Source organism: Micropterus salmoides, unplaced genomic scaffold (genome assembly GCF_014851395.1).
Source record: "Micropterus salmoides isolate LMB-PRFRI ecotype aquatic unplaced genomic scaffold, ASM1485139v1 Ms_hic_scaffold_5, whole genome shotgun sequence".
Classification (NCBI taxonomy): Eukaryota; Metazoa; Chordata; class Actinopteri; order Centrarchiformes; family Centrarchidae; genus Micropterus; species Micropterus salmoides.
The window spans coordinates 18277000-18300524 of NW_024044237.1; the positions used below are offsets into that span (position 1 = coordinate 18277000).

At 41.8% G+C, this 23525-nt stretch overlaps 2 protein-coding genes and 5 pseudogenes across 2 annotated transcripts; all 7 read left to right on the forward strand.

Moving 5' to 3' along the window:
- Positions 1–719: 719 nt before the first annotated feature.
- LOC119889376 (protocadherin alpha-8-like) lies at positions 720–4046 on the forward strand. Its single transcript, XM_038700305.1, has 2 exons — positions 720–3243; positions 4023–4046. Exons 1-2 carry the CDS (start codon positions 790–792, stop codon positions 4044–4046), a joined length of 2478 nt encoding a protein of 825 aa, XP_038556233.1. The 5' UTR covers positions 720–789.
- Positions 4047–4342: 296 nt separating this feature from the next.
- Positions 4343–6994, forward strand: LOC119889418 (protocadherin alpha-10-like). The gene has a single exon (XM_038700351.1). It carries the CDS (start codon positions 4592–4594, stop codon positions 6992–6994), a length of 2403 nt encoding a protein of 800 aa, XP_038556279.1. The 5' UTR covers positions 4343–4591.
- A 776-nt stretch (positions 6995–7770) lies between these two features.
- On the forward strand, positions 7771–10362 carry LOC119889378 (annotated as a pseudogene).
- Positions 10363–11274: 912 nt separating this feature from the next.
- LOC119888399 lies at positions 11275–14067 on the forward strand (annotated as a pseudogene).
- Positions 14068–14907: 840 nt separating this feature from the next.
- On the forward strand, positions 14908–17412 carry LOC119888400 (annotated as a pseudogene).
- A 787-nt stretch (positions 17413–18199) lies between these two features.
- Positions 18200–20731, forward strand: LOC119889260 (annotated as a pseudogene).
- Positions 20732–22021: 1290 nt separating this feature from the next.
- Positions 22022–23376, forward strand: LOC119888401 (annotated as a pseudogene).
- Positions 23377–23525: the final 149 nt, after the last annotated feature.

Genomic DNA, 23525 nt, shown 5'->3' on the forward strand with positions numbered 1-23525 from the left:
GCTTATGTCAGTTATGCTTGTAACACAACAACAGTTTCAATCAATACCAACAAGGTTTTTCTTCATGAATGTATGCAACATAATATTTTTTGTACAAAATATATCACCTGCTTTAATGTTCTACCTATAACTGAGCAATGACCTTTGTTTTTCAACACACTGTACTGCATCACACTTTTAAATACTGACGAAAGTTTTTACATATTAGGTGTTTTAAAACCATGAACAAAACATGAAAACTGTTTTTAAGTCATTGACACTTGCGATGTGCTCCGCCAGCGTACTCTGTATGGAAACAGATCATCTTCTATACCATTTTCTTTGAAACCTTGAGCCTACAATATGTCCATTAAGTACAACTTACTGAGCACCTCTTCAGACCACAGACTTAGCCTTGTAGAAAGGCGTGCGGTGCTCTCATTGGTCCTGAAATAAGAACAGTTTCTTAAATTACCCTGTAATAAATTGTACCATTTGATTTTATGTTTTCATTAGCATGCAGTTTCTAGTAAGTTTGAATCAGAGGAATAGAGTCCTGTCACTGTAGATATTTAAAATCACCACAAGGCGACATTGTAGACCATAACATGAAGATTTCTCTTTTCGTGTTTAACGCCCCTCCCATAGGCAGTTCACAGAGCTTTGTAACAAAGAGATGTTTAGACGAGAGAGAGTGCGGCAGCAGCCTTTCTAGTCCCGACTGAAAGGAAAAATTGATGATTCACGGCTGGATTGTTTTATAAAAACTGTAAGATTTGAATACATGCTGTGTTTACGCCAGGAGGAAATATGCCTTTAACGAGTAGCAAGTGTCCTGTCTGGATATATTTGATGCTTCTGATACTGAATTACTGCTGGGATGCAGCGTCTGGCCAGTTCTCTTATTCCGTTGCAGAGGAGTTAAACTCGGGGACATTTGTTGGAAATATCGCTAAGGATTTACACCTAAACGTACAGGATTTGGAATCCCGTATGTTCAGAATTGTTGCTGGATCAAAGAAAAAATATTTCGAGGTAAATACGAAGACTGGTGTCCTGTATGTTAGTGAGAGAATAGACCGAGAGGAGCTCTGCGCGAAAGCAGTGAAATGTACTGTTACTGTCGAGGCTGTCATAAATGAGCCTCTAAAGCTGTACCGTATAGAAATTAATATTCTTGATGTCAACGATAATTTTCCGTATTTCATTGCAAAGTCACAAAGCATAGACATTGCTGAAAACACATTACCTGGGATAAGATTTCCGCTGCTACAAGCCTACGATGCAGATGCAGGAAAAAATGGAATAAGCACATACAAGCTCAGCCCCAATGAACATTTCTCATTAGCAACAAGCAAAGCGGGGGAGAGTATTTCTGCTGAGTTGGTGTTACAGAAAGCGTTAGACAGAGAAAAGGAGCCTCTGATCACGCTAACTTTAACAGCGTTAGATGATGGGAGTCCACCAAAGTCTGGAACGTCAGATATTCTAATTAATGTTTTAGACATTAATGATAATACGCCAGTGTTTGCAAAGTCGCTGTACAAAACTCGATTGTTTGAAAATGTACCTACTGGTACCACTTTACTGACTTTAAATGCTACAGACGCAGACGAAGGAACAAACAAAGAAATCATATTTGCACTTAACAGAAAGGAGCAGGACCACATACTGGAGATGTTTAAAATCAACCCAAACACTGGCACACTGACAGTTGTGGGAAATGTAGACTTTGAAGAACACCCCGCGTTTGAGATTCGTGCACAGGCCAGTGACAAAGGGCAGCCTCCCATGTCTGCTCATTGTAAGGTACTGGTAGAAGTGGTTGACCTAAATGACAATGCTCCTGAGATCACCGTGACATCACTAGTGAAAACAGTGAAGGAGGATGCTAAAGTAGGTACTACTATTGCTCTTGTCTCTGTACTGGACAAAGACGGAGGCAAGAATGGTGAAGTGCATTGTACAATCGATGACAAGAATCCCTTTAAATTGGAAACAAACTACAACAACTATTACTCGTTAGTGGTTGATGGGCCCCTCGACCGAGAGGGCATCACTCACTATAATGTCACCATAATAGCAAGTGATGGAGGCAACCCCCCTCTCTCCAGCACCAATGTAATTACGATTCAGGTTTCCGATGTCAATGATAACGCACCTCGCTTCTCATCGCCAGACATTAATATTTATGTAAAGGAGAACAGCCCAGTCGGAGCAGTTCTCAAAACAATATCAGCACATGATGCTGACATGAATGAAAATGGCCAGGTTAGATACTACTTTTTAGAACGTAACACCAATTCAGCCCCGCTGTCCACGATGGTGAACATCAACTCAGAGACTGGAGATATAGTCAGCCTGCAGTCTTTTAACTACGAGGAGTTAAAAACGTTTCAGTTTAAAGTTCAGGCCACAGACTCTGGTGTTCCTCCGCTCAGCAGCAACGTGACTGTGAACGTTTGTATCCTGGATGAGAATGACAACAGTCCCGCGATCCTCGCGCCCTATTCTGAGCACGGCTCCGTTAACAGTGAGAGCATCCCCTATTCTGCTGAAGCGGGATACTTTGTGGCAAAGATCAGGGCTGTAGACGCAGACTCTGGATACAACGCGCTGCTTTCTTATCACCTGTCTGAGCCCAAAGGAAACAACCTCTTCCGGATCGGAACCAGCACCGGGGAGATCAGGACTAAGAGGAGAATGAGTGACAATGACCTGAAAACTCACCCCTTGGTGGTGTTGGTTTCTGATAACGGAGAGCCCTCCCTGTCAGCTACTGTGTCTATTGATGTGGTGGTGGTTGAAAGTACAGCTGACATCCAGACTCAGTTCAGACATGTGCCCATAAAGGAGGAGAGCTTCTCTGATTTGAACCTGTATCTGCTGATCGCCATTGTGTCGGTGTCAGTGATCTTTCTGCTGAGCCTCATCAGTTTAATAGCTGTGAAATGCCACAGGACAGACGGCAGTTTCAGCAGGTACAGCGCCCCAATGATCACCACCCACCCTGACGGGAGCTGGTCTTACTCTAAAGCTACTCAGCAGTATGACGTGTGTTTCAGCTCCGACACACTGAAGAGTGACGTAGTGGTTTTCCCCGCACCGTTTCCGCCTGTAGATGCGGAGCTGATCAGTATAAACGGAGGAGACACTTTCACCAGAACTCAGACTTTACCTAATAAAGACAAGGTAAGAACATTAGCATTAAGTACTTATTATTGCACTATTTCTAAAGCATCGACAAAAGCACAACAGGCTACAGTTGATAAAATGTCAACCTACTCAACATATAGCTACTTTATATATAATTTCTATTTTAAGTACTATAGCATGAATCGTTTTAAAACGGCATAATTAAATCTGCAGCACGTAATGCGCATCTCATTCATAGCTGACTTCTAATTCGGCATTTTAATGCGATTTGCTCTATGCAACTGTCTGAATTTGTGTTGTTTGCACGCCTCAAGACATAAAGGTCAAAGAAATGGTCTGTTCAACTGTTCCATGTTTTTAATACATTTAAACATATCTAATGCTACGCTGAACACTACAGTAGCTATATCACAGAAATCATCAATCGCCTTCTAAGTATCTGTAACACATTTGCCGTAAATTATCTCTGCAGTTACGAAAACACTGCGTATTAAACGGGATATGTCGTTACATTCAAGGCCAGAACATAAAGTAATTATGCACATTAGTACACTATGTCGGGAACGTGTGCTATTTAGTGTTTGTTTTTATCAGCAGGGCTTTACCTCAGGTAGGTTAAACTGGCTTGACCTTTGAACAAACGTAATTAATATGGTAGGAGTAAGATAATAAACACATACAATTTAGAAAAAAGAGTAACTGTGGGTGCATATTCGGTACTTTTGAACGGAACGTCGCTAGCCATGGTGCTGAAAGTACGTTTGTATGGACCCTATACTCTCTAAAAATAGCAACCAGTTATATTTAAAAAACATTCATACACGTGAATGCTGTCAGACTTTATTATTCCTCGGGAAGGTCTCCGTTGTACCTATTTTTTTCTCTAGTTGCTGGACATAAAGCGAAGTTGAGTGTTTGCTATATGTTTATGGATTTATATTTGTGATTTACAAGTCTCTTCTGTTCCAAAAACAGTGGACTCACTGAAGAAGAGTCCCATTATTTCCGTCAGTTTTCACATCTTTTATTTATTTCTATCTTAGTTTTCAGGACAATCTAATTTGCTGAAAAACAATAAATAGTGGAATAAAAGACGGAGTCATGTTGACCATATATTTTCTTGAGATTTGGCTAAATGTTTCAGGGTACATAAAGTAGAGGTCGGTGTAACATTGTTATGTTTGATGTTGGATGTAGTTGTTGCAAGTGTCCACATGGGGACATTGTAGACCATCACATCTGAACTTCCTCTCTGGTTGCTCGGGGCTCCTCCCAGATTCAGAGGACTATGATGTTTCTCTGGCGACTGAAACAAAGAGACGGAGACGGTGAAAGAGAAGAGACGACGACAATTTCCGTGTGGTGGTTTCTATTGCTTTGGTGTATTTGTCTACTCAGCTTCACTTCTTTATTTTTGTGACGGAACTGAATGAACCTGTCTCTATGATTATTCTCGATGTATGGAATTATGCATTCACCGAGCAGAAGGAGCTCTGTGTGGATTTATCTCTTGGTCGTGCTGCTGGATTGTTACTGGGAAGCGGTGTCTGGGCAGCTCTCTTACTCCGTCTCAGAGGAGGTAAATCTGGGGACTGTTGTCGGAAATATCGCTAAAGATCTGAACCTCAATGTCCAGGATTTGGAGTCCCGCATGTTTCAGATCGTTGCTGGATCAAAGACAAAATATTTCGAGGTAAATCTAAAGACTGGTGTCCTGTATGTCAATGAGAGAATAGATCGAGAGCAACTCTGCGGCGACGAGCCCAAATGTTCACTGAGTGTAGAAGCAGTTATTAGCAACCCATTAAAACTGTACCGTATTGAAATTGTAATATTAGATGTAAATGATAATTCCCCGTCATTTCTCAGCACATCACAGGTAATCGACATTAGTGAGAGCACAGCAGCGGGGGCGAAATTCCCTCTGCATCCTGCTGACGATGCAGACGTCGGTAAAAACACTGTAAATACCTACAAACTCAGCCAAAATGAACACTTCACTTTGGCTACACATAAAGGAGAAAGTGTAACTCCCGAATTGCTGCTTCAGAAAGTTTTAGACAGAGAGAAACAGTCTGTGATCAGACTCACACTGACCGCGATTGATGGAGGAACTCCTGCTAAATCTGGCACTATGGTAATTACAATCAATGTCTTGGACATTAATGATAACGCTCCTGTATTCAGTCAAACTCTGTACAAGGCCAGTGTGTATGAGAATGTAAAGATAGACACATCGATAATAATGCTAAATGCTACTGATTTAGATGCTGGAAAAAATGGCCAAGTGATATATTCATTCAGTAAAGTAGGCAGAGGAAAAAACGCAGATGTGTTTGCTATAGATGAAAAAACAGGGACAGTAACAAATACAAAGAATATCGACTTTGAAGAAAATAATGCTTTTGAGATTCGAGTACAGGCCAGTGATGGGGCTTCCTCACCAATGACCTCACATGCCAAGTTACTGATTGAAGTTTTAGACGTTAATGATAATGCACCTGAAATTTCAGTTACGTCATTGTTAAACACTGTGAAAGAAGACGCGTCCATTGGTACCGCCATTGCACTTGTTTCAGTATTTGATAAAGACGGAGGGAAAAATGGGATGGTGAACTGTAAGATTTCCAATAATGTACCTTTTAAATTAGAATCAAATTATAAGAATTACTACTCGCTGGTGGTGGACGGTCCTCTTGACAGAGAGAGCGCATCTCAATATAATATCAGCATCACTGCTACTGATGAGGGCAGCCCCCCTCTTTCCAGCACGAGCGTTATTACTGTACACGTCTCAGATGTAAATGACAACAAACCTCTGTTCACAGAAAATATAATCAATGTCTATGTGAAAGAAAACAGTCCAGTGGGGGCAGTTATAAAAACAGTTTCAGCAGTTGATGCAGACATCGATCAAAATGGTCAGGTGAGCTATTCATTTTTACAAACTGACAGTAACTCGCTGCCTCTCTCGACAATGATTAACATTAACTCAGAGACTGGAGATATAGTCAGCCTGCAGTCTTTTAACTACGAGGAGTTAAAGACGTTCCAGTTTAAAGTTCAGGCCACAGACTCTGGTGTTCCTCCGCTCAGCAGCAACGTGACTGTGAACGTTTGTATCCTGGATGAGAATGACAACAGTCCCGCGATCCTCGCGCCCTATTCTGAGCACGGCTCCGTTAACAGTGAGAGCATCCCCTATTCTGCTGAAGCGGGATACTTTGTGGCAAAGATCAGGGCTGTAGACGCAGACTCTGGATACAACGCGCTGCTTTCTTATCACCTGTCTGAGCCCAAAGGAAACAACCTCTTCCGGATCGGAACCAGCACCGGGGAGATCAGGACTAAGAGGAGAATGAGTGACAATGACCTGAAAACTCACCCCTTGGTGGTGCTGGTTTCTGATAACGGAGAGCCCTCCCTGTCAGCTACTGTGTCTATTGATGTGGTGGTGGTTGAAAGCACAGCTGACATCCAGACTCAGTTCAGACATGTGCCCATAAAGGAGGAGAGCTTCTCTGATTTGAACCTGTATCTGCTGATCGCCATTGTGTCGGTGTCAGTGATCTTTCTGCTGAGCCTCATCAGTTTAATAGCTGTGAAATGCCACAGGACAGACGGCAGTTTCAGCAGGTACAGCGCCCCAATGATCACCACCCACCCTGACGGGAGTTGGTCTTACTCTAAAGCTACTCAGCAGTATGACGTGTGTTTCAGCTCCGACACAATGAAGAGTGACGTAGTGGTTTTCCCCGCACCGTTTCCGCCTGTAGATGCGGAGCTGATCAGTATAAACGGAGGAGACACTTTCACCAGAACTCAGACTTTACCTAACAAAGACAAGGTAAGAGAATAGTTTCAAAAGTGCTTAACAAAAGAGGTCTTTGTGCTTTGTAACGGTCAACAAACTGTCATGGTATTTGGGAACTCTCCTATCAATTAAGACGGAATTCATATCAAGCAGAAGTAATTCTGGCTATTGTGTTTGTAAGTCTATATTGTTGATTGTAGCTTGCTGTTCATTTGTTGATGTTTTTTTTTTAAATTCCAGTTATATTCGGTTGCTGAGCCACAATCTCATTGTGGGTCGCTCTCCGCGGTACTGAATGCAACTTTTTAAAAGTCGCTTGTAATTTCCAGAACGAGATGCAAAACAAAATATTGTTGAAGTGCGGTTTTTAAAAAATAAATTTACACATATTTGGCAACAACAGGTGAACACCATGTTTACATTTTTCATAATATATGTTCAAGGAAACACGTTGATTTGATCTTTGTAGTTACTTTGCTCTTAAGTTAAAAAAAAAAAAAAAAACACAGTGTAGTTTTTACCATAACAAATTTCTCACTCACTGTTGTTGCAGTACACTTCAGTCACATAATGTTAATTTTAATATTAGGTGGACTCAAAGTGCTTGTTTTGATATTTTAACTTTTAGTTATTTCAACTGCTTTATGTTTAAGGATCATTTATCATATTTAGTACTTTCTCATTTCATTAAGTTTAATGTAGCATGTAGTTATGAGATATGTCCACACGGGGACACTGTAGACCATCACATCTGGAAGGTCTATTTGGTGGTTTAGGGCTCCTCCCAGATTCAGCGGATGATGTATGTGCTGGCTTTGTTACAAACAGAAGTCGGACGGCGGTTGTCCTATTCGGTCTTGAAAATGCAGAAAGATTTGTTTGGAATGTTTCTTTCTTGATCGCGTGGTTGTTGTAACGTGTTGTCAAGATTTGCCTACATGCTCCTTCTCGATGTGTAGAATTATGCATTCACCGAGCAAAAGGAGCTCTTTGTGGATTTATCTCTTGGTCGTGCTGCTGGATTGTTACTGGGAAGCGGTGTCTGGGCAGCTCTCTTACTCCGTCTCAGAGGAGGTAAATCTTGGGACCGTTGTCGGAAATATCGCTAAAGATCTGAACCTCAATGTCCAGGATTTGGAGTCCCGCATGTTTCAGATCGTTGCTGGATCAGAGACAAAATATTTCGAGGTAAATCTAAAGACTGGTGTCCTGTATGTCAATGAGAGAATAGATCGAGAGCAACTCTGCGGCGACGAGCCCAAATGTTCACTGAGTGTAGAAGCAGTTATTAATAATCCATTGAAACTGTACCGTATTGAAATTACAATCTTAGATGTAAATGATTATTCGCCTTCATTTCTAAGAACGTCGCAGTTATTGAACATTAGTGAGAGCACAGCAGCGGGGGCGAAATTCCCCCTGCATCCTGCTCATGATGCAGACGTCGGTAAAAATACTGTAAATACCTACAAACTCAGCCAAAATGAACACTTCTCTCTGGCTACACATAAAGGAGAGCGTAACTCCCGAATTGCTGCTTCAGAAAGTTTTAGACAGAGAGAAACAGTCTGTGATCAGACTCACACTGACCGCGATTGATGGAGGAACTCCTGCTAAATCTGGCACTATGGTAATTACAATCAATGTCTTAGACATTAATGATAACGCTCCTGTATTCAGTCAAACGCTGTACAAGGCCAGTGTGTATGAGAATGTAAAAATAGGCACATCGATAATAACGCTAAATGCTACTGATTTAGATGCTGGACAAAATGGACAGGTATTGTATTCATTCAGTGAAGTAGGCAGAGGAAAACAAACAGATCTGTTTGCTATAGATGAAAAAACAGGGACTGTAACAAATAAAAAGAATATCGACTTTGAAGAAAATAATGCTTTTGAGATTCGAGTACAGCCAGTGATGGGGCTTCCTCACCAATGACCTCACATGCCAAGTTACTGATTGAAGTTTTAGACGTCAATGATAATGCACCTAAAATTTCAGTTACATCATTGTTAAACACTGTGAAAGAAGACGCGTCCTTTGGCACCGCCATTGCACTTGTTTCAGTATTTGATAAAGACGGAGGGAAAAATGGGATGGTGAACTGTAAGATTTCCAATAATGTACCTTTTAAAATAGAGTCAAATATAAGAATTCCTACTCGCTGGTGGTGGACGGTCCTCTTGACAGAGAGAGCATCTCAATATAATATCAGCATCACTGCTACTGATGAGGGCAGCCCCCCTCTTTCCAGCACGAGCGTTATTACTGTACACGTCTCAGATGTAAATGACAACAAACCTCTGTTCACAGAAAATATAATCAATGTCTATGTGAAAGAAAACAGTCCAGTGGGGGCAGTTATAAAAACAGTTTCAGCAGTTGATGCAGACATCGATCAAAATGGTCAGGTGAGCTATTCATTTTTACAAACTGACAGTAACTCGCTGCCTCTCTCGACAATGATTAACATTAACTCAGAGACTGGAGATATAGTCAGCCTGCAGTCTTTTAACTACGAGGAGTTAAAGACGTTTCAGTTTAAAGTTCAGGCCACAGACTCTGGTGTTCCTCCGCTCAGCAGCAACGTGACTGTGAACGTTTGTATCCTGGATGAGAATGACAACAGTCCCGCGATCCTCGCGCCCTATTCTGAGCACGGCTCCGTTAACAGTGAGAGCATCCCCTATTCTGCTGAAGCGGGATACTTTGTGGCAAAGATCAGGGCTGTAGACGCAGACTCTGGATACAACGCGCTGCTTTCTTATCACCTGTCTGAGCCCAAAGGAAACAACCTCTTCCGGATCGGAACCAGCACCGGGGAGATCAGGACTAAGAGGAGAATGAGTGACAATGACCTGAAAACTCACCCCTTGGTGGTGTGGTTTCTGATAACGGAGAGCCCTCCCTGTCAGCTACTGTGTCTATTGATGTGGTGGTGGTTGAAAGCACAGCTGACATCCAGACTCAGTTCAGACATGTGCCCATAAAGGAGGAGAGCTTCTCTGATTTGAACCTGTATCTGCTGATCGCCATTGTGTCGGTGTCAGTGATCTTTCTGCTGAGCCTCATCAGTTTAATAGCTGTGAAATGCCACAGGACAGACGGCAGTTTCAGCAGGTACAGCGCCCCAATGATCACCACCCACCCTGACGGGAGCTGGTCTTACTCTAAAGCTACTCAGCAGTATGACGTGTGTTTCAGCTCCGACACACTGAAGAGTGACGTAGTGGTTTTCCCCGCACCGTTTCCGCCTGTAGATGCGGAGCTGATCAGTATAAACGGAGGAGACACTTTCACCAGAACTCAGACTTTACCTAACAAAGACAAGGTGAGTCCAATAAAGTTTCTTCAAATCCCTTCTACACATCGCCATTGTCTTCCATTTGAAATTTCTGAGAAATGGTAACACGTAAGAAAGCCCTTGCCCTTTTGCAGAGACACATCTAAGTTGTGCTGTATGTATTACACTCACCCTTTTAGACAAAAACGTCGCTTATGTCAGTTATGCTTGTAACACAACAACAGTTTCAATCAATACCAACAAGGTTTTCTTCATGAATGTATGCAACATAATATTTTTTGTACAAAATATATCACCTGCTTTAATGTTCTACCTATAACTGAGCAATGACCTTTGTTTTTCAACACACTGTACTGCATCACACTTTTAAATACTGACGAAAGTTTTTACATATTAGGTGTTTTAAAACCATGAACAAAACATGAAAACTGTTTTTAAGTCATTGACACTTGCGATGTGCTCCGCCAGCGTACTCTGTATGGAACAGATCATCTTCTATACCATTTTCTTTGAAACCTTGAGCCTACAATATGTCCATTAAGTACAACTTACTGAGCACCTCTTCAGACCACAGACTTAGCCTTGTAGAAAGGCGTGCGGTGCTCTCATTGGTCCTGAAATAAGAACAGTTTCTTAAATTACCCTGTAATAAATTGTACCATTTGATTTTATGTTTTCATTAGCATGCAGTTTCTAGTAAGTTTGAATCAGAGGAATAGAGTCCTGTCACTGTAGATATTTAAAATCACCACAAGGCGACATTGTAGACCATAACATGAAGATTTCTCTTTTCGTGTTTAACGCCCCTCCCATAGGCAGTTCACAGAGCTTTGTAACAAAGAGATGTTTAGACGAGAGAGAGTGCGGCAGCAGCCTTTCTAGTCCCGACTGAAAGGAAAAATTGATGATTCACGGCTGGATTGTTTTATAAAAACTGTAAGATTTGAATACATGCTGTGTTACGCCAGGAGGAAATATGCCTTTAACGAGTAGCAAGTGTCCTGTCTGGATATATTGATGCTTCTGATACTGAATTACTGCTGGGATGCAGCGTCTGGCCAGTTCTCTTATTCCGTTGCAGAGGAGTTAAACTCGGGGACATTTGTTGGAAATATCGCTAAGGATTTACACCTAAACGTACAGGATTTGGAATCCCGTATGTTCAGAATTGTTGCTGGATCAAAGAAAAAATATTTCGAGGTAAATACGAAGACTGGTGTCCTGTATGTTAGTGAGAGAATAGACCGAGAGGAGCTCTGCGCGAAAGCAGTGAAATGTACTGTTACTGTCGAGGCTGTCATAAATGAGCCTCTAAAGCTGTACCGTATAGAAATTAATATTCTTGATGTCAACGATAATTTTCCGTATTTCATTGCAAAGTCACAAAGCATAGACATTGCTGAAAACACATTACCTGGGATAAGATTTCCGCTGCTACAAGCCTACGATGCAGATGCAGGAAAAAATGGAATAAGCACATACAAGCTCAGCCCCAATGAACATTTCTCATTAGCAACAAGCAAAGCGGGGGAGAGTATTTCTGCTGAGTTGGTGTTACAGAAAGCGTTAGACAGAGAAAAGGAGCCTCTGATCACGCTAACTTTAACAGCGTTAGATGATGGGAGTCCACCAAAGTCTGGAACGTCAGATATTCTAATTAATGTTTAGACATTAATGATAATACGCCAGTGTTTGCAAAGTCGCTGTACAAAACTCGATTGTTTGAAAATGTACCTACTGGTACCACTTTACTGACTTTAAATGCTACAGACGCAGACGAAGGAACAAACAAAGAAATCATATTTGCACTTAACAGAAAGGAGCAGGACCACATACTGGAGATGTTTAAAATCAACCCAAACACTGGCACACTGACAGTTGTGGGAAATGTAGACTTTGAAGAACACCCCGCGTTTGAGATTCGTGCACAGGCCAGTGACAAAGGGCAGCCTCCCATGTCTGCTCATTGTAAGGTACTGGTAGAAGTGGTTGACCTAAATGACAATGCTCCTGAGATCACCGTGACATCACTAGTGAAAACAGTGAAGGAGGATGCTAAAGTAGGTACTACTATTGCTCTTGTCTCTGTACTGGACAAAGACGGAGGCAAGAATGGTGAAGTGCATTGTACAATCGATGACAAGAATCCCTTTAAATTGGAAACAAACTACAACAACTATTACTCGTTAGTGGTTGATGGGCCCCTCGACCGAGAGGGCATCACTCACTATAATGTCACCATAATAGCAAGTGATGGAGGCAACCCCCTCTCTCCAGCACCAATGTAATTACGATTCAGGTTTCCGATGTCAATGATAACGCACCTCGCTTCTCATCGCCAGACATTAATATTTATGTAAGGAGAACAGCCCAGTCGGAGCAGTTCTCAAAACAATATCAGCACATGATGCTGACATGAATGAAAATGGCCAGGTTAGATACTACTTTTTAGAACGTAACACCAATTCAGCCCCGCTGTCCACGATGGTGAACATCAACTCAGAGACTGGAGATATAGTCAGCCTGCAGTCTTTTAACTACGAGGAGTTAAAAACGTTTCAGTTTAAAGTTCAGGCCACAGACTCTGGTGTTCCTCCGCTCAGCAGCAACGTGACTGTGAACGTTTGTATCCTGGATGAGAATGACAACAGTCCCGCGATCCTCGCGCCCTATTCTGAGCACGGCTCCGTTAACAGTGAGAGCATCCCCTATTCTGCTGAAGCGGGATACTTTGTGGCAAAGATCAGGGCTGTAGACGCAGACTCTGGATACAACGCGCTGCTTTCTTATCACCTGTCTGAGCCCAAAGGAAACAACCTCTTCCGGATCGGAACCAGCACCGGGGAGATCAGGACTAAGAGGAGAATGAGTGACAATGACCTGAAAACTCACCCCTTGGTGTGTTGGTTTCTGATAACGGAGAGCCCTCCCTGTCAGCTACTGTGTCTATTGATGTGGTGGTGGTTGAAAGTACAGCTGACATCCAGACTCAGTTCAGACATGTGCCCATAAAGGAGGAGAGCTTCTCTGATTTGAACCTGTATCTGCTGATCGCCATTGGTCGGTGTCAGTGATCTTTCTGCTGAGCCTCATCAGTTTAATAGCTGTGAAATGCCACAGGACAGACGGCAGTTTCAGCAGGTACAGCGCCCCAATGATCACCACCCACCCTGACGGGAGCTGGTCTTACTCTAAAGCTACTCAGCAGTATGACGTGTGTTTCAGCTCCGACACACTGAAGAGTGACGTAGTGGTTTTCCCCGCACCGTTTCCGCCTGTAGATGCGGAGCTGATCAGTATAAACGGAGGAGACACTTTCACCAGAACTCAGACTTTACCTAATAAAGACAAGGTAAGAACATTAGCATTAAGTACTTATTATTGCACTATTTCTAAAGCATCGACAAAAGCACAACAGGCTACAGTTGATAAAATGTCAACCTACTCAACATATAGCTACTTTATATATAATTTCTATTTTAAGTACTATAGCATGAATCGTTTTAAAACGGCATAATTAAATCTGCAGCACGTAATGCGCATCTCATTCATAGCTGACTTCTAATTCGGCATTTTAATGCGATTTGCTCTATGCAACTGTCTGAATTTGTGTTGTTTGCACGCCTCAAGACATAAAGGTCAAAGAAATGGTCTGTTCAACTGTTCCATGTTTTTAATACATTTAAACATATCTAATGCTACGCTGAACACTACAGTAGCTATATCACAGAAATCATCAATCGCCTTCTAAGTATCTGTAACACATTTGCCGTAAATTATCTCTGCAGTTACGAAAACACTGCGTATTAAACGGATATGTCGTTACATTCAAGGCCAGAACATAAAGTAATTATGCACATTAGTACACTATCGGGAACGTGTGCTATTTAGTGTTTGTTTTTATCAGCAGGGCTTTACCTCAGGTAGGTTAAACTGGCTTGACCTTTGAACAAACGTAATTAATATGGTAGGAGTAAGATAATAAACACATACAATTTAGAAAAAAGAGTAACTGTGGGTGCATATTCGGTACTTTTGAACGGAACGTCGCTAGCCATGGTGCTGAAAGTACGTTTGTATGGACCCTATACTCTCTAAAAATAGCAACCAGTTATATTTAAAAACATTCATACACGTGAATGCTGTCAGACTTTATTATTCCTCGGGAAGGTCTCCGTTGTACCTATTTTTTCTCTAGTTGCTGGACATAAAGCGAAGTTGAGTGTTGCTATATGTTTATGGATTTATATTTGTGATTTACAAGTCTCTTCTGTTCCAAAAACAGTGGACTCACTGAAGAAGAGTCCCATTATTTCCGTCAGTTTTCACATCTTTTATTTATTTCTATCTTAGTTTTCAGGACAATCTAATTTGCTGAAAAACAATAAATAGTGGAATAAAAGACGGAGTCATGTTGACCATATTTTCTTGAGATTTGGCTAAATGTTTCAGGGTACATAAAGTAGAGGTCGGTGTAACATTGTTATGTTTGATGTTGGATGTAGTTGTTGCAAGTGTCCACATGGGGACATTGTAGACCATCACATCTGAACTTCCTCTCTGGTTGCTCGGGGCTCCTCCCAGATTCAGAGGACTATGATGTTTCTCTGGCGACTGAAACAAAGAGACGGAGACGGTGAAAGAGAGACGACGACAATTTCCGTGTGGTGGTTTCTATTGCTTTGGTGTATTTGTCTACTCAGCTTCACTTCTTTATTTTTGTGACGGAACTGAATGAACCTGTCTCTATGATTATTCTCGATGTATGGAATTATGCATTCACCGAGCAGAAGGAGCTCTGTGTGGATTTATCTCTTGGTCGTGCTGCTGGATTGTTACTGGGAAGCGGTGTCTGGGCAGCTCTCTTACTCCGTCTCAGAGGAGGTAAATCTGGGGACTGTTGTCGGAAATATCGCTAAAGATCTGAACCTCAATGTCCAGGATTTGGAGTCCCGCATGTTTCAGATCGTTGCTGGATCAAAGACAAAATATTTCGAGGTAAATCTAAAGACTGGTGTCCTGTATGTCAATGAGAGAATAGATCGAGAGCAACTCTGCGGCGACGAGCCCAAATGTTCACTGAGTGTAGAAGCAGTTATTAGCAACCCATTAAAACTGTACCGTATTGAAATTGTAATATTAGATGTAAATGATAATTCCCCGTCATTTCTCAGCACATCACAGGTAATCGACATTAGTGAGCACAGCAGCGGGGGCGAAATTCCCTCTGCATCCTGCTGACGATGCAGACGTCGGTAAAAACACTGTAAATACCTACAAACTCAGCCAAAATGAACACTTCACTTTGGCTACACATAAAGGAGAAAGTGTAACTCCCGAATTGCTGCTTCAGAAAGTTTTAGACAGAGAGAAACAGTCTGTGATCAGACTCACACTGACCGCGATTGATGGAGGAACTCCTGCTAAATCTGGCACTATGGTAATTCAATCAATGTCTTGGACATTAATGATAACGCTCCTGTATTCAGTCAAACTCTGTACAAGGCCAGTGTGTATGAGAATGTAAAGATAGACACATCGATAATAATGCTAAATGCTACTGATTTAGATGCTGGAAAAATGGCCAAGTGATATATTCATTCAGTAAAGTAGGCAGAGGAAAAACGCAGATGTGTTTGCTATAGATGAAAAAACAGGGACAGTAACAAATAAAAGAATATCGACTTTGAAGAAAATAATGCTTTTGAGATTCGAGTACAGGCCAGTGATGGGGCTTCCTCACCAATGACCTCACATGCCAAGTTACTGATTGAAGTTTAGACGTTAATGATAATGCACCTGAAATTTCAGTTACGTCATTGTTAAACACTGTGAAAGAAGACGCGTCCATTGGCACCGCCATTGCACTTGTTTCAGTATTTGATAAAGACGGAGGGAAAAATGGGATGGTGAACTGTAAGATTTCCAATAATGTACCTTTTAAATTAGAATCAAATTATAAGAATTCCTACTCGCTGGTGGTGGACGGTCCTCTTGACAGAGAGAGCGCATCTCAATATAATATCAGCATCACTGCTACTGATGAGGGCAGCCCCCTCTTTCCAGCACGAGCGTTATTACTGTACACGTCTCAGATGTAAATGACAACAAACCTCTGTTCACAGAAAATATAATCAATGTCTATGTGAAAGAAAACAGTCCAGTGGGGGCAGTTATAAAAACAGTTTCAGCAGTTGATGCAGACATCGATCAAAATGGTCAGGTGAGCTATTCATTTTTACAAACTGACAGTAACTCGCTGCCTCTCTCGACAATGATTAACATTAACTCAGAGACTGGAGATATAGTCAGCCTGCAGTCTTTTAACTACGAGGAGTTAAAGACGTTCCAGTTTAAAGTTCAGGCCACAGACTCTGGTGTTCCTCCGCTCAGCAGCAACGTGACTGTGAACGTTTGTATCCTGGATGAGAATGACAACAGTCCCGCGATCCTCGCGCCCTATTCTGAGCACGGCTCCGTTAACAGTGAGAGCATCCCCTATTCTGCTGAAGCGGGATACTTTGTGGCAAAGATCAGGGCTGTAGACGCAGACTCTGGATACAACGCGCTGCTTTCTTATCACCTGTCTGAGCCCAAAGGAAACAACCTCTTCCGGATCGGAACCAGCACCGGGGAGATCAGGACTAAGAGGAGAATGAGTGACAATGACCTGAAAACTCACCCCTTGGTGGTGCTGGTTTCTGATAACGGAGAGCCCTCCCTGTCAGCTACTGTGTCTATTGATGTGGTGGTGGTTGAAAGCACAGCTGACATCCAGACTCAGTTCAGACATGTGCCCATAAAGGAGGAGAGCTTCTCTGATTTGAACCTGTATCTGCTGATCGCCATTGTGTCGGTGTCAGTGATCTTTCTGCTGAGCCTCATCAGTTTAATAGCTGTGAAATGCCACAGGACAGACGGCAGTTTCAGCAGGTACAGCGCCCCAATGATCACCACCCACCCTGACGGGAGCTGGTCTTACTCTAAAGCTACTCAGCAGTATGACGTGTGTTTCAGCTCCGACACATGAAGAGTGACGTAGTGGTTTTCCCCGCACCGTTTCCGCCTGTAGATGCGGAGCTGATCAGTATAAACGGAGGAGACACTTTCACCAGAACTCAGACTTTACCTAACAAAGACAAGGTAAGAGAATAGTTTCAAAAGTGCTTAACAAAAGAGGTCTTTGTGCTTTGTTACGGTCAACAAACTGTCATGGTATTTGGGAACTCTCCTATCAATTAAGACGGAATTCATATCAAGCAGAAGTAATTCTGGCTATTGTGTTTGTAAGTCATTGTTGATTGTAGCTTGCTGTTTTGTTGATGTTTTTTTTTTAAATTCCAGTTATATTCGGTTGCTGAGCCACAATCTCATTGTGGGTCGCTCTCCGCGGTACTGAATGCAACTTTTTAAAAGTCGCTTGTAATTTCCAGAACGAGATGCAAAACAAAATATTGTTGAAGTGCGGTTTTTAAAAAATAAATTTACACATATTTGGCAACAACAGGTGAACACCATGTTTACATTTTTCATAATATATGTTCAAGGAAACACGTTGATTTGATCTTTGTAGTTACTTTGCTCTTAAGTTAAAAAAAAAAAAAAAAACACAGTGTAGTTTTTACCATAACAAATTTCTCACTCACTGTTGTTGCAGTACACTTCAGTCACATAATGTTAATTTTAATATTAGGTGGACTCAAAGTGCTTGTTTTGATATTTTAACTTTTAGTTATTTCAACTGCTTTATGTTTAAGGATCATTTATCATTTAGTACTTCTCATTTCATTAAGTTTAATGTAGCATGTAGTTATGAGATATGTCCACACGGGGACACTGTAGACCATCACATCTGGAAGGTCTATTTGGTGGTTTAGGGCTCCTCCCAGATTCAGCGGATGATGTAGTGCTGGCTTTGTTACAAACAGAAGTCGGACGGCGGTTGTCCTATTCGGTCTTGAAAATGCAGAAAGATTTGTTTGGAATGTTTCTTTCTTGATCGCGTGGTTGTTGTAACGTGTTGTCAAGATTTGCCTACATGCTCCTTCTCGATGTGTAGAATTATGCGTTCACCGAGCAAAAGGAGCTCTGTGTGGATTTATCTCTTGGTCGTGCTGCTGGATTGTTACTGGGAAGCGGTGTCTGGGCAGCTCTCTTACTCCGTCTCAGAGGAGGTAAATCTGGGGACTGTTGTCGGAAATATCGCTAAAGATCTGAACCTAATGTCCAGGATTTGGAGTCCCGCATGTTTCAGATCGTTGCTGGATCAGAGACAAAATATTTCGAGGTAAATCTAAAGACTGGTGTCCTGTATGTCAATGAGAGAATAGATCGAGAGCAACTCTGCGGCGACGAGCCCAAATGTTCACTGAGTGTAGAAGCAGTTATTAATAATCCATTGAAACTGTACCGTATTGAAATTACAATCTTAGATGTAAATGATAATTCGCCTTCATTTCTAAGAACGTCGCAGGTAATGAACATTAGTGAGAGCACAGCAGCGGGGGCGAAATTCCCCCTGCATCCTGCTCATGATGCAGACGTCGGTAAAAATACTGTAAATACCTACAAACTCAGCCAAAATGAACACTTCTCTCTGGCTACACATAAAGGAGAGCGTAACTCCCGAATTGCTGCTTCAGAAAGTTTTAGACAGAGAGAAACAGTCTGTGATCAGACTCACACTGACCGCGATTGATGGAGGAACTCCTGCTAAATCTGGCACTATGGTAATTACAATCAATGTCTTGGACATTAATGATAACGCTCCTATATTCAGTCAAACGCTGTACAAGGCCAGTGTGTATGAGAATGTAAAAATAGGCACATCGATAATAACGCTAAATGCTACTGATTTAGATGCTGGACAAAATGGACAGGTATTGTATTCATTCAGTGAAGTAGGCAGAGGAAAACAAACAGATCTGTTTGCTATAGATGAAAAAACAGGGACTGTAACAAATAAAAAGAATATCGACTTTGAAGAAAATAATGCTTTTGAGATTCGAGTACAGGCCAGTGATGGGCTTCCTCACCAATGACCTCACATGCCAAGTTACTGATTGCAGTTTAGACGTTAATGATAATGCACCTAAAATTTCAGTTACATCATTGTTAAACACTGTGAAAGAAGACGCGTCCTTTGGCACCGCCATTGCACTTGTTTCAGTATTTGATAAAGACGGAGGGAAAAATGGGATGGTGAACTGTAAGATTTCCAATAATGTACCTTTTAAAATAGAGTCAAATTATAAGAATTCTTACTCGCTGGTGGTGGACGGTCCTCTTGACAGAGAGAGAGCATCTCAATATAATATCAGCATCACTGCTACTGATGAGGGCAGCCCCCTCTTTCCAGCACGAGCGTTATTACTGTACACGTCAGATGTAAATGACAACAAACCTCTGTTCACAGAAAAATAATCAATGTCTATGTGAAAGAAAACAGTCCAGTGGGGGCAGTTATAAAAACAGTTTCAGCAGTTGATGCAGACATCGATCAAAATGGTCAGGTGAGCTATTCATTTTTACAAACTGACAGTAACTCGCTGCCTCTCTCGACAATGATTAACATTAACTCAGAGACTGGAGATATAGTCAGCCTGCAGTCTTTTAACTACGAGGAGTTAAAGACGTTTCAGTTTAAAGTTCAGGCCACAGACTCTGGTGTTCCTCCGCTCAGCAGCAACGTGACTGTGAACGTTTGTATCCTGGATGAGAATGACAACAGTCCCGCGATCCTCGCGCCTTATTCTGAGCACGGCTCCGTTAACAGTGAGAGCATCCCCTATTCTGCTGAAGCGGGATACTTTGTGGCAAAGATCAGGGCTGTAGACGCAGACTCTGGATACAACGCGCTGCTTTCTTATCACCTGTCTGAGCCCAAAGGAAACAACCTCTTCCGGATCGGAACCAGCACCGGGGAGATCAGGACTAAGAGGAGAATGAGTGACAATGACCTGAAAACTCACCCCTTGGTGGTGTTGGTTTCTGATAACGGAGAGCCCTCCCTGTCAGCTACTGTGTCTTGATGTGGTGGTGGTTGAAAGCACAGCTGACATCCAGACTCAGTTCAGACATGTGCCCATAAAGGAGGAGAGCTTCTCTGATTTGAACCTGTATCTGCTGATCGCCATTGTGTCGGTGTCAGTGATCTTTCTGCTGAGCCTCATCAGTTTAATAGCTGTGAAATGCCACAGGACAGACGGCAGTTTCAGCAGGTACAGCGCCCCAATGATCACCACCCACCCTGACGGGAGCTGGTCTTACTCTAAAGCTACTCAGCAGTATGACGTGTGTTTCAGCTCCGACACACTGAAGAGTGACGTAGTGGTTTTCCCCGCACCGTTTCCGCCTGTAGATGCGGAGCTGATCAGTATAAAACGGAGGAGACACTTTCACCAGAACTCAGACTTTACCTAACAAAGACAAGGTAAGATTACTTTATCATTTCTTTTAGTTGAGTTGTTAGGTCAGCTCCATACATTGCATTGTAAAAAGAAGACTTCCATATGAGCTTGTTTTAATTTGAACAGTCATTAGTCTGCGTCTGTGCATTTGTAGAATGCATTTACATATCTACAATGTATGCTCCAATACGGTATTATATTCACATGTTACTACTTAAATAACATCACGTAAAACTTATTACATAGGATTATAAAGACTTCTCATTCAAAATCGATTTCATGTGTACAGCTCTGGAAATGTTTCTTACTTTTGACAACGTACGTCAGTCAAAATAGTTTGTTCATCTCAATACCTCCTATAAACATGAATCAAGAAACAGTGAAAAAATTAACAATATATTAATTATTAGATATTCAACATTGCAGTTTTAAGGGACATTACTCGTTCATGTTGCTTACTTGACAATGAGTCAAACGGAGTCAAACTGTTCTTAAAATTTTATTTGCATAAAACAAGCCAGACACTCATAGCGCTTAAACTTGAGAATACTCAGAAATTGGTTTCAATTAGTTCACTTTCCTGCAAGCATTGATATAAAATGTATTTTCTATAATGAGTTGTATGGTTGTACACAACTTCATTTATGAAAATGAATAAAATGTCGCTGTTTTGGTGCTGAATCTAAGTTTGCGGGCAAGTTCAACATATAAAAACTGCAGTAAAACGATAAAAACAAAATAGTTGTGATAATTTTTGACTTGTGAATCCTTATGCTAATGTTTTTTCGTATGGGAATATCCATTAAATTTGAGGTCTGGGAAGTCACAAACCATGTGGCTTGTTGTCTAAATAATTTATACTTTTTTCAAGAAGATGCGACACTTAACTGCTCGCATGTGATGTCTGCTTGAATACCATGCTGCATCAGCATTATGATGCTCTATCCATGGTCCTGAAATATGTGGCGATTAGTACGTTATAATGGCACGGCAGAACACTCGGTGATGAAGAATCTGTCATTTCGTAGTTCATCACTGATATGAATCATTTAAATTCTGGTGGTTTCTAAGAAATGTAATGTTTGTTTATTTTAAACCATTGTAGTTCTTTCAAATGGCCATGAAGCGACACTATAGACCGTAACACCGCCAGCAGGTCGCCGATGTGTGCAGGCCCCTCCACTTTAAAAGGATCATTTTTGCCAGGTGCTTTGTTAGATAAGAGACGCAGGGCGAAGGGGATGGATATAGAAAACCTACGGACGTATAATTCGGTCTTTCATACGATTTTGTCCTTAATAGGCAAAAGGCAAGTTGATATAAGGATATATGCTTAGTTCTCGTTTTATGGAAGTATGCATCTGCCGGGAAGAAAGACCTGCATTGGGATATATCTAGTGCTTGTTGTCTTGGAGTATTACTGGGGAGTGGTGTCTGGGCAGCTCTCCTATTCCGTCTCAGAGGAGGTAAACCTGGGGACTTCTGTCGGAAATCTCGCCAAGGATCTAAATCTTAACGTACAGGATTTGGAGTCACGTATGTTTCAGATTGTTACTGGATCAAAGAGGAAGTATTTCGATGTTAATTTAAAGTCAGGATTTCTCTACGTCAGTGAAAGAATAGACAGAGAAGAGGTCTGCGCGAGAGCTGCAAAATGCACATAAATGTGGAGGCTGTGATTAATAATCCACTAAAACTTTACCGTATTGAAGTGAATATCCTTGACGTAAACGACAACCCCTCTTTCAGTGCCAAATCACAAGCTATCGATATAGCAGAGAGCGTATTGCCGGGAGCTACATTCCGTGCTCTCGGCCTACGATGCCGATGTGAGGAAAAACAGCATTAACACATACAAGCTTAATCCCAGTGAGTATTTTTCTTTAGCGGTGCACAAAGGAGAGAGTGTGTCAGCCGAGTTGGTCCTTCAGAAATCATTAGACCGAGAAAAACAGGCTTTAATCAAACTCACGCTCACCGCTGTAGATGGAGGAACGCCTCCAAAATCAGGCACGTCAGAGATCATAATTAATGTGTTGGATAACAATGACAATATCCCAGTCTTTACCAAAACATTGTATAAAACAAGTATTACAGAAAATGCACCGCTTGGCAGTACAGTAGCAACAGTAACTGCAACTGACGCTGATGAGGGGGCAAACAAGATATCGTATATTTACTCAATTCGAAAGATCAGGACCAAGTCTTGGACATTTTTGCAATTGATTCAAACAGGAATAAACCGTTGAAGGAAAAATTGACTTTGAAACAAATCCTGCCTTTGAAATCCGTGTGCAGGCTGCTGACAAAGGCCAGCCTCCATTAACAGCACAGTGTAAAGTACTAGTGGAGGTGGTGGACCTGAATGACAATGCGCCTGACATCACGGTGACGTCACTACTTAGTAGCGTGAAAGAGGACGCTGAAATCGGTACAGCTATTGCACTTGTTCGGTTCTTGACAGAGATGGGGGCAGAAACGGCGAAGTCAAATGTGAGATAGTGAATTCGGTTCCCTTTAAATTAGAGACAAATTATAAAAATTATTATTCTTTAGTTATTGGTGGCGCGCTAGACAGGGAACTCATTTCCAGCTACAATATCACTATCAAGGCTACGGATGAAGGTAGGCCCCCTCTCTCTAACACAAGCGTGGTCATATTCAGGTATCTGATGTAAATGACAACACACTCGGTTTTCAGAGACTGTAATTAACATGTATGTGAAAGAAAACAGTCCAGTTGGGACGGTTTGAAAGCAGTAGCTGCAACAGATGCTGACGTTAGTGAAAATGGTCAGGTGAGGTATTCATTAGTGTGTGATAATAAACTTAGTTCCGCTGCCTACAATGATTAACATC